This window comes from Tympanuchus pallidicinctus, unplaced genomic scaffold, assembly GCF_026119805.1.
Source record: "Tympanuchus pallidicinctus isolate F22 unplaced genomic scaffold, pur_lepc_1.0 scaffold6, whole genome shotgun sequence".
In the NCBI taxonomy this organism is placed as follows: Eukaryota; Metazoa; Chordata; class Aves; order Galliformes; family Phasianidae; genus Tympanuchus; species Tympanuchus pallidicinctus.
In genome coordinates, this window is record NW_026294780.1 from 8,772,502 (window position 1) to 8,785,220 (window position 12,719).

General features: G+C 42.8%; 1 protein-coding gene across 1 annotated transcript in view; it reads right to left on the reverse strand.

Moving 5' to 3' along the window:
* Positions 1 to 9,857, reverse strand: part of VWA3B (von Willebrand factor A domain containing 3B) — a 67,930-nt gene extending 58,073 nt beyond the window's left edge. Inside the window, exons 1-5 of the mRNA XM_052664781.1 lie at positions 9,773 to 9,857; positions 8,248 to 8,334; positions 6,068 to 6,292; positions 3,828 to 3,922; positions 1,178 to 1,428 (exon numbers count right to left, since the gene is read on the reverse strand). Of these exons, the coding sequence (XP_052520741.1) occupies positions 1,178 to 1,428; positions 3,828 to 3,922; positions 6,068 to 6,292; positions 8,248 to 8,287 (611 nt within the window). The 5' untranslated portion in view covers positions 8,288 to 8,334; positions 9,773 to 9,857. The remainder of the gene's footprint in view (positions 1 to 1,177; positions 1,429 to 3,827; positions 3,923 to 6,067; positions 6,293 to 8,247; positions 8,335 to 9,772) is intronic.
* Positions 9,858 to 12,719: the final 2,862 nt, after the last annotated feature.

Consider the following 12,719-nt stretch of genomic DNA (forward strand, 5'->3'; position numbering starts at 1 on the left):
TGTGTATGTACATACGGAAAGACCAAAGATAAATCTAAAAAATCACAGGTTCCAGTAAAATAAGCTGAATGTCACAGGATCTGAGATATTCAGCCAAGGACCGTTCTGAATAATTCCTTGCAAATCTAAAAGAGAAGTAGTCCAGTTTCTCAGATTCTTTTAAAGCAGTAATTTGTGAGCTATATTGTCCTTTGTCTCCCCGCAACAAAAAGAAAAATCAATGAACACATTTATTGTGCCTCAATTTTGCCTTAGCTTAGCACAAATCATCTTTGAAGAAAATATTGTATGTGTTTCTTGAAATCTAGGAAAATCATCCCCTGTTTTTTAAATGGACTGTATCATAAGGTAGACAATTAAGATAGGGAAACACAAACAAATCTGTAGGGTAAAGCGTGCATAAAACAATATTCAGAATCATAGTGTGGTTGAAAGCAATCTTTATGGAACCTATTCCAAATTTATATGGCCCAATTTGTGCATCATTTTTTCACAGTCACCAAATTCCATTCATATATACAAGCCCAAGCTTATGACTTCAAATCCTTATATAAAAATGAGGATTTGTGCAAAGATGCATAAATTTGAATAGCCGCTTCGATTTTTCTATTTGTAACTAGACCCAGATTCATTTACTCAGGTTAAGGAACAAGCTTTTGTCTTTTGTTATGGAAATCTAGCATTGTTTCCTAGTCCTACTACTTATTTCTGTGACCATGGAAATCTATAGAAATACAAATGACTATGCCTGTGTCTATGGTACGTGGGGGAGTGTATATTCAGCTGTAAGGCAGAAAACTGTACTGCCTGAAGACACAAAAATACCCAGGCAGTCAGCTGGGACCTCACTGTTTCTTTAATACTTCGATGCATTATTGAAGCACGCTACTGCGGTTGCAAAGCACCCCTTGTCTTTCTGGTTTTCTACACGTGCTACGTTTGTGGAAGGCTTGTATCACCATTTGGTTTCTGTTAGCCTTTCTCCTCTCCTCAGGGTAACAACGTTTTTTTTTTTTTGTTAAATGGAAGCAGCAAACTCAGCATTCCTCTGGGTTAAACTCGGTGGAAAATCTATACGTATTGCCATGACACAAATCACATTATCCAAACACACATCTGTATGATATAAGACTCTTGTTCTCCAACAAAAGGCAGACACGGACTCCTTTCTGCTTACCGAATGAGGTTAAATTTGGCAATCTGTGTCACTTGTTCCACAAGAACCATAGAAAGTGCATCACGGCACAGATCAAATTCGGTTGGAGCTGCAGTGCCAAAATCCAAAACGATGGCAATGTGCCGTTCTTGAATCACTCCAAATATCAGCCGGCTTTCACTGGTTAACCATTCCATTCGCTGCTGATACAGCTCAATAGCTCCCATTAGACATTCCACAAAACGAAGAATCAGTTCTTTTTTGGCTGTCAGCTTTATTTAAATAAGGGAGAGAGAGGAACTGAACATTAAAACAACACAAATGAAGCCCCAAGCTTAGCACAGCTGCAGTAACCGGTTTGCAAGTGCCAGATATGCCGGCCAAGGTAGCAGTGAAAACAACCCATTTTTCTCCCGCTATTTCAGAAGCAAATACTTGACAAACGTATCTAAGCTATAACAGAAAAGACGCTGCATTTCGTCCTAATTGCCTTTCATAATCTTTTTATACAAGCATGGGACACTGCCAATGGGTTGTCTGCCTTGTCTGTCTCAAGACTGGAGCAATTAGAGTGAGCTGAACAGGGGAGAGGATGGAGAAAGGGCTGCAGAACAGATGGATGAACAAACAGGAACACAGACACTTTGTACCTTCTTAGACCAGATTTTTGACTGGCTCTTAAAACGCCGCACAGCCGTACAAGGGGGTGAACAGTTTGGTGCTGGGGCACTTCAATCTCCACCTTGTCTTTAGCATTTGAAAGGAAATGTAAAAGGCTTCCTATTTGTGCTATTATTTCACTAACAATGCCCAACACTACAGCTTAACTATTTAAGGGAAGGGGCTTAGGCAAATGCAGTCTAAAGTTCTCTCTCATAATAAGAAAAACGTAGATTGAGCACACAAAAAAAAAAACCAAAAAAAAAACCAAGAAACCCCTCTATGCACATATCTATGAATGCTCGCTGTGCAAAATGATCTGCTGGCTTAAAAACTCACTGCAGGTTCCAGATGCATCCTCATAATCTCTGACCCATTTAAGCTAATTTACCTACCACCTTCTATCTTCAACTTTCCAGGACGAGTTCAAAACCTTGGAGCTACAAATGTTTGAAAACAAGAATATTTCTCAGTGAGAAATCAATTTGCAAACTCCTATGTATTTTTCACTGTTCATTACTGTTAGCTAGGGCACTGTAAAATGCCTCCCAGACACATAGCAGGTTGTCTGCAGAGGAGTGGAGGCCTGGGAAGGAGTGCTCAAAAAGTCCATTTTCCTCCTATCACTGCCAGACTCACACAAACAGCTCACTGCACTACACTGATCAAATTCTATCTTAAAATAAAGCACTTTTCTTGCCCCACCCTTTTGTTTCTAGTTGGCCAGTCCAGATTCCCATTTCTCTGAGGGGCTGCAAAACTTCTGGCTGTCCACTCTACATTTATTCATGGCAGTTCACATCCATTTATTCTTGGACTACCAGGACTTTTAGCATAGAAAATAACAGCTCTTCTCTGTGCCTGCAATCTGCCTTTCTAGAAGCATTCAAGGGCATTCAAGTATACAATTTTCAGTCTTTTTTGGTCTTATCTAAATGCATCAACATCAACCAAGGCCTCTTACAAGATTAGCACTCCATTGCTGATCATCCTACTTGCTCTTCACCGACTCCAATTGGAATTATTTCTTACCCTGTGGTAACTGTACATAATATCATGCACCATATTCCAAATGAGGTCTCGCCACATATTGTACAATGGCACCACTCCTTTAATACTATCAGAAATATCTTTTCCCCTGCTCCAAACATGCCCTATGATTAAAAGATGTTATATAGATACTTCATACAGAATTAATTTAATTTAAAAAAATGAGGGAATAAGGATCCTTGAAATAATTCTTTTCTCATTTTCACACCTGGTGCCTCAGAAAAGATTCAAGCTACCAGGAGAAAAAAAAAAAAAAGAAAGAAAGAAAAAAAAAAAGAAAAAAAAAAAAGACAAGCCTTTTTTTTTGTAAAATCCTTTATGAATTAACTCTCTCCCCTTCTAGCTCACATGAGTATGTCTTCAGTCCCATCCATCCTCTCAACAATGGGACAGCCAGCAGCTGTTACTAAGACATTCCTTAGAACGTGAGCCCGGGCAGAGATCCAGCTAGCTCTCTATAGTCCAGGCTGAGCCCTTTGTGACCCACTGGCACTGAGCAAAGCAGCATTTTGCATTGGCAATGACAGCACATTATGTTATTTAATTTCAGCATGCCCATCGGTTTTATTGACTACAAGTACTTTGAACACACAAAAAAATAAAATAAAAAATTCTCAGCTGAGCATCTTCTTTTTAAGTGTTCTTTCTTGCAAAACAGAGTAAATGTTGCTTAGAAACTGCAGCCTTCTTCTATGGAAAGATTTACTGCAGTGCTGCACCAAGACAAGAGTGTGAGACTCCACAAAAGATATCTTGCACAAAAAGATAGCTAGCTTCTCTATTGTTATCACTAATATTTCAGAAAAGAGAAAAAAAAATAGATCAAAAGATAAAGTTCTCACACAACAAATGTATGTATGTATTTCGTGTCACAGGGAGACGTTACAGTCATATCATTCTACTGACAGTGATACGAAGTTCTAAGTGCACAGGGAAGTTACCACAAGTCAGTTCCACTTACATTATACACGCTGCCATCGTGTGCTTTCTTGTATTGAGGAAATAAACCATCTGCATACCGAGAAGCCACAGGTTTCCCCAAAGTGGTCACATAATCTACAGTAAAGGTTACAAAAGAACAAGTTGTTAATCATCAGGATTACTTTCACGATGTTCTGTTTTTCCAAAGCGCACGCAACACAAAGGAGAGTAATTCTTGCTCTTGTTATTGTGTGCTTTGCTTAATATCTTCCTACAGAACTGTACAATCAGAATTCAGGGAAACCTTCTTAGAGGAATGAGAAGGATTCTTTAGATATATCAGGCTTTGAATGAGAAGGAGCTACTCCCATAGCAAAGTACATGTGTCCTTCAGCTATTCCCCAGACTGACATGCATAGCATCCATTTATGAGGCACATGCATCCATGTTGATCTCTGGACATTATTCAAGAAATTCAGGAGAAATTCTAGTGACATTGAATTACAATTTTTTTCTGCCCGTGTTTATGTTGGCGTCCTGAGGACACCAACAGTCCTGGGTTATCCTGATCAGCCTCACCTGGAGCTTCCACCCACCCACTGGGTGCTCAGGCCTGGGAACTCAGTCTTTGTTTGGCAAGGTGTGCCTGCTTCACGTCCTGGTGGTGCAGGACTCCTGGCTAGATCTCTCAGCCCTGTACTACAGCCTTGTTTCCAAGCTTGTCTCTGTCTCCATCTCCTGTTCCTGGCAGCACTTGGACTAGCATGACTTTTAGCATAGAAAATAATATGGTCCATATACCATATACCACATTTCAGTCTTCTTTCATCTTATCTAAATACATCAACATCAACCAAAAACTCTTACAACATTAGCACTCCATTGCTGATCATCCTACTAGCTCTAGCTGGACCCTAGAGCTGGTCCATCACCTCGCCCAGTCTGGGAGTGCCACTGGATGCTGTTACCACACCCTGCTCTGCCTGCTGTGCTCACACGTTGCAGGACTGCATGCTGGTCAACCCTGCCAGGGCTGTGGTTGCTTCTGCCTCCTGGCTCACTTTCTCCTCCTAAAGCTGCCCTGCACTTGCCTCTGACAAGCCAGTTTAGTCAGAAGTGAGGGGGAAAGCACACTGAACTATTTTCAGGCAAAAAATAATCCACATGACTTTAATAAAAGAAAGGTTCTGTATTATCCACTTACCTCACAACAGGACTTGCAAATATTTGTTCATCAAACAAAATACAAAAACAGGGACAGATAATGCTGTTCTCTTACACAACTAAATGGGTGCAGAAGTGGGTGCAACTAAGGAAAAGGCCACTCTCTGCTCTCTTTCAGTAGCTAGAAATCTTCTGCAGTAGTTCCACTGATAGGAAAACATTGGAGGGGGGGAATATTTAACGTCACAAAGCAGCTATTCTGTACAGCATGCTGCCCTGCTAAGTTAGTACGTTCTGCTCCTAAAATTACACTGTAACAACATTAACCCTGTTCAGCAGCTTCTTCTTCATCTACAGCACACAGGATTCCAGGATCTGCACTGTTGGTTTTTGAATGTCCCATGGTCACAAGCCAGCTGAAATCTTAAATTATGCAACCTAGAACAATTGCAATACATTACAACTCCTACTTCTCAGGCAGTAAGCTCTTCAAAGAAAAGAATATTTTACCATGCCTTGCAAAGCACTATTATGGCAGCGATTAATAATTATTAGCAAACTCTTCCACTCCAGCTGTCAGATAACTGCAAAAGAACATTTTTCTATAGCCTGATTTTGCACAAAAAGCAGCCTGTGTTCTAATCAAATTTAACTGCTTTCTTGAAGCTGGTTTCCTGGAAATAATATTCCCGAGCAAGTTGGCTAGCCTGGATGATTAGTAGATTTCAGATTGTGGCACTGCGTATATTACATCTGCCATCTAAAAATGGGCAGTCTCATGGGGTATTATTTGCAGGCAAAAGACTAACAGCCTCAGCACTGCATGTTATTTCCCAGCTGTAGCTAAACTATGGAAGACTTGAACTGGAGCCTGAAGTAAAGAAAGCAACTACACAGTTCAGTAAGAAAAGCCTTTTTTGGGTACTGAGTCCTCAGATCAAAAAGGAGACGGAATTCCACAGTCTTCAAACTGGCAACACCAGAAACAAGGGATACAGCTTCCCTTTCTGCCATTGTTGTAAGAAAAGAGACAGCATGAGTATCTCCCCAGGGTGCAAAATGAGCAATACACTACAGAAAAAATTTATTCTAACTGACTGTTGATTTGTCTAATACCTTTCCTATGCTGGAATCCAATTTGTGACAAAATCTGGGACAAAGTCAATTTGTTTCTCTTGAGCCCATGAAGCTGAAGCCATTCAGAAGACGAAATGAGGGGCTGTACATCCATGTCCCACTGACTGACTGTCAGATTCCTTTCCTTCTCTTCTGATTTCTTTTTGTGGTCCTCATGGAAACTTGAATTCTCATGGTCTTGTCTGTACTTTGAATCAAAGGCAGCTGTTGTAAAGAGAAATGGAGGGATAACAATGCTTACACTTAAAAAAAAAAAAAAAAAAATCACTCCAATTCTTTGCTTTCTTTACCATATACCACAGTAGTCTCCATGCATGTAGCTCAGTTATTCTTCTCTTTTGTTATACTGGGCAACAGTCTTAATCTGGAGGGCTGTACTCAGTTCTACACATATACTTACTGCTATGTTTCTTTTACCCCCTCCATATGTTTTCACCTTCAATTTATTAAAGAAAACATCTCTTGTATGCTGAAATCCAAGTCCAAACAAAGCTTAGTCCAGTTTGCCAATTGGCATTTCTTCCAGCTCCTAAGACATCTGTCCTAAATCTTCAGAATGAGTGTTTGCAGGAGGCATCTAAAGAATATCAGAGAATCACAACTACACACTAGAAGCATAATGCAATAAACAGGGATCCCTTAACATTGGTATGTTCAACATCTATCATAAGCAACAACACTGCTAGCAGCAGATCCTGATTTTATTGAGAAGCTGGAGAAACTCCCACTTCTCACATCATTTATCACAATTGCAAACAATGGCACTGGCAGCATCTGCTCCAGGCTGTGATGGATCATGTGCATGCACAGGATTGCTTGGACATGAAAGTCCGTTTTCAGGGAGCATATAAACAGGAAGGGGAATGGCTGTTTGCAGGGGTAGATAGTGATAGGAAAATGGGGAATGGTTTTAAGCTGAGACAGGGGAGGTTTAGGTTAGATATTAGGAGGAAGTTTTTTCACACAGAGGGTGGTGACACATTGGAACAGGTTGCCCAAGGAGGCTGTGGATGCCCCATCCCTGGAGGCATTCAAGGCCAGGCTGGATGTGGTTCTGGGCAGCCTGGTCTGGTGGTTGGCCACCCTGCACATAGCAGGAGGGTTGAAACTGGATGATCACTGTGGTCCTTTTCAACCCAGGCCATTCTGTGATTCTGTGATATTAAGTCCTACAGAACAGTGAATGTATTCACAGCACTGATTTACAGTTGTCTGGGATATCTCCATTTGAAAATTGGAGGAGAGGCAGATCAGAGCCTAGAGTGGCTGGGGCAGAAATGGAAGTGATGACATTAGTAACTCGCTTGTTCCTCAGCACAGAGGCTCTAGGAGGACTTTGGTATTTCCTGTTCATTCCCAAAATACTCTGCTCAATTAAATACCCTTGCTGTATCTAAGTTTATTTTCTGTGGACATTTGATGTTTCTGGCCATTTTCCCCAGCAACAACACTATCTGGAATACCCAAGCCCTCCACTTCCCATTTACCATAAGCCAGAAGAAATGTAAATACACTGTGCGGAACAAATGGCTCCAAAACATAAAGAAGGTACTTCTATCCTTAATGACTAAAAATAACCCTCAGTCTGGTATGGAGTACCATGGAAAACTCACTGCTGAGATCAAATACTATAGCAACTGACCTGGTTACAACAGTTCATTTGACAGATTTGTTTCTCAGTTAATCACACATAGAGGAAATGAAAACGTATTCTCAGAAATCATCCTTCAGTGAGAGCCTTCTGCATGGGACATGCTGGCACCAGCTCCTTCCCAGCCAGGGTGCTCGGCTGGCGTGCCTGCAGAGGCTGCTGGCATGCTTGTAGAGGCTGCTGGCATCTTACCAGCCCTCCTCCTACTCTCAGTACAGAAGCAGTAATGACAGATGTTAACTCTAAAGAGACACAGGTGAAGATTTGCAGCTGCTCAGGCTTTGTATGTAGTCAGGCACTGTTTATAGTCATTTGAGCAGTTGTTCCCAGTTTCCTCCTCAGAAAAAAAGGCCAGCTCAGCACCCTATACATAGCATGGGTGAGATTGGCAGAGCTTCAGAATGCTAGCAACACAGCTAGCAACATGCACACCACAGTTTAGCAAAGAAAACTCTACATCACCCAGGAAAACATGCAGTGTGTGTAAAAGTAGTCCTGAAACACTCACAGTCTCTCCAGGCAAGTGTCTTAAACGGGTTGCCAGTCATGGTGGATCTCTCAACTGATAGCTCCTCTTTGCTTTCTTCTTAAGAACCTGAGGAATTTTTGTTAAAAAACATATAATAATCTAAAATAATGTCCTTAGCAGATCAATATGATCTGGAACCAGCTGCACACACGCCCAGGCAATAATAAACTGCAGATGATCAAAGTAAAGATTTTCCTCAAGGAAAATATTATGAATTAAAAAGAAAAGCTACCTCTCATGTAAGAAAGGCAGATTTGACATGGACACGCCCATACTCTGAAATGGGAATGTGGGTACTGGTAATATGGTTTCTCTTCCTTCCCTTTAAATTATCATTAAAAAAGAGCCAAGGCAGAATTTTCCATGCAGATATGCTACAAAAATGAGTGTGATGTTTTGGCCTAACGACAGCCAGTTGTATTGTAATGCAAAGCAATAATAGAATATACCTTACTTTTTTCTAAAATCCCATTGATGAGTAATCTTGGCTGTATCTGAGACGCAGTTTTGTGAAGAGATTCATAATTTTGCCTGCAAGACCACAAGATGATTCACAAAGGAAAAGAACTGTGCCTGTGTACCTGTACGTGTATGTGGTATAAAGCCCGACTGTGACTTAAAGACAACATATGAATAGAAAATAAAACGCCAGAGGAGGCAAGGTAGCATATATTTGCTGAGTGTGCCATTTTCAAATGTAGCATTTTGGTTCTTATTTTAATAAATAAGATGAAAGGATGAGGGACATTTACGAATCACCAGTAGGCCAGCTGCTAGCTACTGTTACACAGCAGTTTCCTATGGGAAAGGCCAAGATGGGATAAAATAATATGCGACAGAGGAGCTGAGGCAGACAGTGCCGGCAGCGAGAGTCCTGCCGTCCGTAGCGCGGTGCAGAAGCAGTGCTGCTCTGCCCTGATGGTAACTGCTGACACGCACTTCAGGTGGAGAACAAATCCCAGACGCCATCTCATTTTGCATATGCCCACAGGTGTGGCAACCGATTTTCCTGTGCTTTGAATGCCCAGCGCTGCTGGCCGGCCACTTAACCAACACCTGTGTGTGAAGTGCTGGCGCTGCATGAAAAGGGGCACTGGGAAGGCGATGGAGCTGCCTCAGTGGAAAATAGCAAATCTACCTCAGTTCTGGGAAAAGCATGCGAGTTTAGAAATGACGACAACCAAGAAAACCACCAACTCAGATGCTCAACCAAAACACGCTATTTTCAAAAGGTGAGCACGAGTTCATCCAAGCACTGCTCGCACCCATCATGCGCCGCAAGCTTTTCACAGACACGGCCGTGCTTGCCGAGCCCGTGCACTCACAGAATCCCAGGCCGTTTGGGGTTGGAAGGGACTTCTAAGCCCACCCGGCCCCAACTCCTGCCGTGGGCAGGGCTGCCCCCCACCAGCTCAGGCTGCCCAAGGTCCCATCCAATCCACCAGGGATGGGGCACCACAGATTTCTCTCGCCCCGCTGCGCCCCCCCGGGGCCCGGCCCTCACCTGCCTCCGGCCGTGCCATGGCGGCGGCCGCCGCCCGGCTGTTGACGTGGAGACGGGCCGGTTGCTACGGGACGGCCTCCCCGCCCCCGCGGGGCCTGCGTGTCGGTTACCGTGCCGTTCGTTTTCCCCGCGGTGAAACGGCGCTGAGGAATGAATAGTCTTGAGTTTGTGGCGTTTGCTTGTTAGCCTTTGTTTATGCACTTATTTCTCTGTGAAGGGTGCAGACTTGGGTGTACGGAAGGGCTGCGAGAGGGAAATGCGAATAAATTCATTGCCAACAGATGCCACGATGGCTGAGTGTGTTCGGTGCTGTAGGAACCAAAATAACATTTGCCATACATATAACAGGAGAGTCACAAGTATCTGGATTTAGGAGGTCAGAGCTTTGTGTCCTTGCTAATTCTTAGCTCACAGTAAGCAATTGGCTGTATTTGTATTCAGGTTGGATATTAGGAAGAGCTTCTCAGAAGGAGCGGTGAGGCAGTGGCACAGGCTGCCCAAGGAGGGATTGAGTCACCATCCCTGGAGGTGTTTAAGAACCGTGTGGATGCGTGCCTTAGTTTCAGGTGAGATGGAGTTTTTCTCTTTGGAGTGTCTGATATGATGCAACGTTTTGGTTCTAGGAGAAAAACAATGCTGATAACACAGCAGTGTTGATAGTTGCTGCTGGGCAGTGTTACACGGAGCCAAGGCCATTCTCAGAGAAGGGCTCGGTGAGCTGGGAGGGGACAGAATTAGGATAGCTGACTTGAACTGGCCAAGGAGATATTCCATACTGTATTCATGCAGGAGTTTTTAAGGGAGTTGGAGTTCACCCCTCTCTCTTTTGCTGCTTGGACATCAGTTGGGGGATGATGAGCAATTGCTTGTACATCACTTGTTATATACATTCATATACATAAATATATATACATAGTCAAGACTATTATCCTTTCCCTTCTCCCTCTCCTACTAAATAATTTTATCTCAACCCACAAATTCTGTTTTTTGTTGTTGCTGTTGTTTCTTTGTTTTCCCCCCCCCCCCCCAATTCTCTCCCCCATCCCACTGGGAAGTGGGGGAATAAGGGAATGACTGTGTGGTCTTTAGCCACCTGCAGTGTTAAACAACACTGTGGCACCAAGGGACATGGGTGAGTGGGCAATACTGATAATAGGTGAGTAGTTGGGCTAAATGATCTTAGAGGTCTTTTCCAACCTTAATGATTCTATGATTCTAAAAACAGCTGTGTGTCCTTTGTTTCAGTCAGCAGCACAGCAGATGTAGCATGCTGCTGGAGAAGCCTGACTGAAAATTATTCCAGTGGAATGCAAAAAAAAAAAAAAAAAAAAAAAAAAAAAAAAAAAAAAAGCATACCATAAACCCAAACTCAATATTAAAGGGCTCCTGCTCCTGTCAGAAAGCCAAAAACACAGAACAGGTTTGTTTAGGCAGTACTTGGGCTGCAAATGTTTTCATCTGTCAGCATAATTTTCATCCAAGCAAAAAATAATACAGATCTGCACACGTTCTCCTTTATTTAACTTTATTTATGCAATCATAAAGCAATAAAAGATAGGTTATATTGTAGGACTGACTAGTCATTCTTATCTACCTACCCATGTTCAGGTGGAAATCCTCACCCATGCACACGGCCCAGCCACTCCACGCATGCCCCACTGTTGGCTGCTGCTTTGCGAGACAGCATCGTAAACAGGGATAGGACAGAAAAGTGCCTTATAAGGCCAATGGCTCAGCTACCAGCACCTCATTCTGGCTGGAAGCTGAGTTCCAGCTTCTCCTGCAGTTGGAAGTAAAGGTTTGAGGATGAGCCAGGACTCGACAAATGGCTCTTGATTGCACAACTATTCCCCTGAGGTATAGAAAAGACATTTATTTCTCAGCCAGGAAACAGTTTCCCATTAGGTCATTAAAAATAGTAGGCACTGTGTGTTCTCAGGATCCTCACTGTAGTAGCACAAGCTGCTTTACAGACCTGGATGTTAAGGAGGGTGCTTTGAAATTTTCTCTTGAAAGTTAAAGTGCAATGGGTTTATAAGCAGGTGCCCCAGAATTAATCAAATAAATATCCTGATTTGTTTCCATTTCTTCCAGCAATGGAAGTTCTTTATCACACACCTAATATGATTTGGTTGGGTAGCTTTTTCTACATTATACAGAATAAGCCTATCTATCTTCATGCCTAAATGTCTGTAAATGTATTAATCATGGATTAAAAGAAAAAGCAATTATATGTGCTGTAATTGCCTATGCAGAGTCTGCCAAAAACCTTCACTCTGGGCTTGGCTGCCCTGAGCACAACATGTTGCAAGAAAACATTCCTTACGACTGGAGCTACAGCACTTCTGAGATGACACCGAGCCTGATACAGCCCGGGGCAAAGGCTGGCAAATGACCTGGAGCTCCCGCAATTTTCCTGATCACCTGCTGTTGTTTTGTAGGCAATGATCTTCCCAGGGCAGACAAGGAGATGCTCCCAGCACATCAGGGACAAGTAGCTCCGTGTTGGTGTGGAAGCCCCGCCTAGCCGCTGCTGAGCCGCGCGGCTCACGCTGAAGAGAGGAATGAGTTCTCCAGATGCTGCCTCCCAGATGAGGCAAGGTTGTGTAATAGAGGAGGCAGGGATCCAAGTGGCTGTGGAGCAGGACCTCACCCCTTGTACCGGGGCTATAAAAAGAGCCATAAAGCTGTGCTGTCATCTGACTTATAGGCTGAATGATGCAGTGGTACAGACAGTGGAGGCATGCTGTTATGTCATTCACGAGTGACCACATTGTGAAGCAAAGTACTGAGATTGCATTGGCAAGCATAACGTTGTCCTGGAATTGCATTGGCAAGCATAACGTTGACGACTTGAGAATATTTCACCTATCAATAAAAGCATTTCATCATTGTATTTTCCCATGGCTGAAAATCGCCAGAGTCAGCATTTCCTCTGTATTCCTGC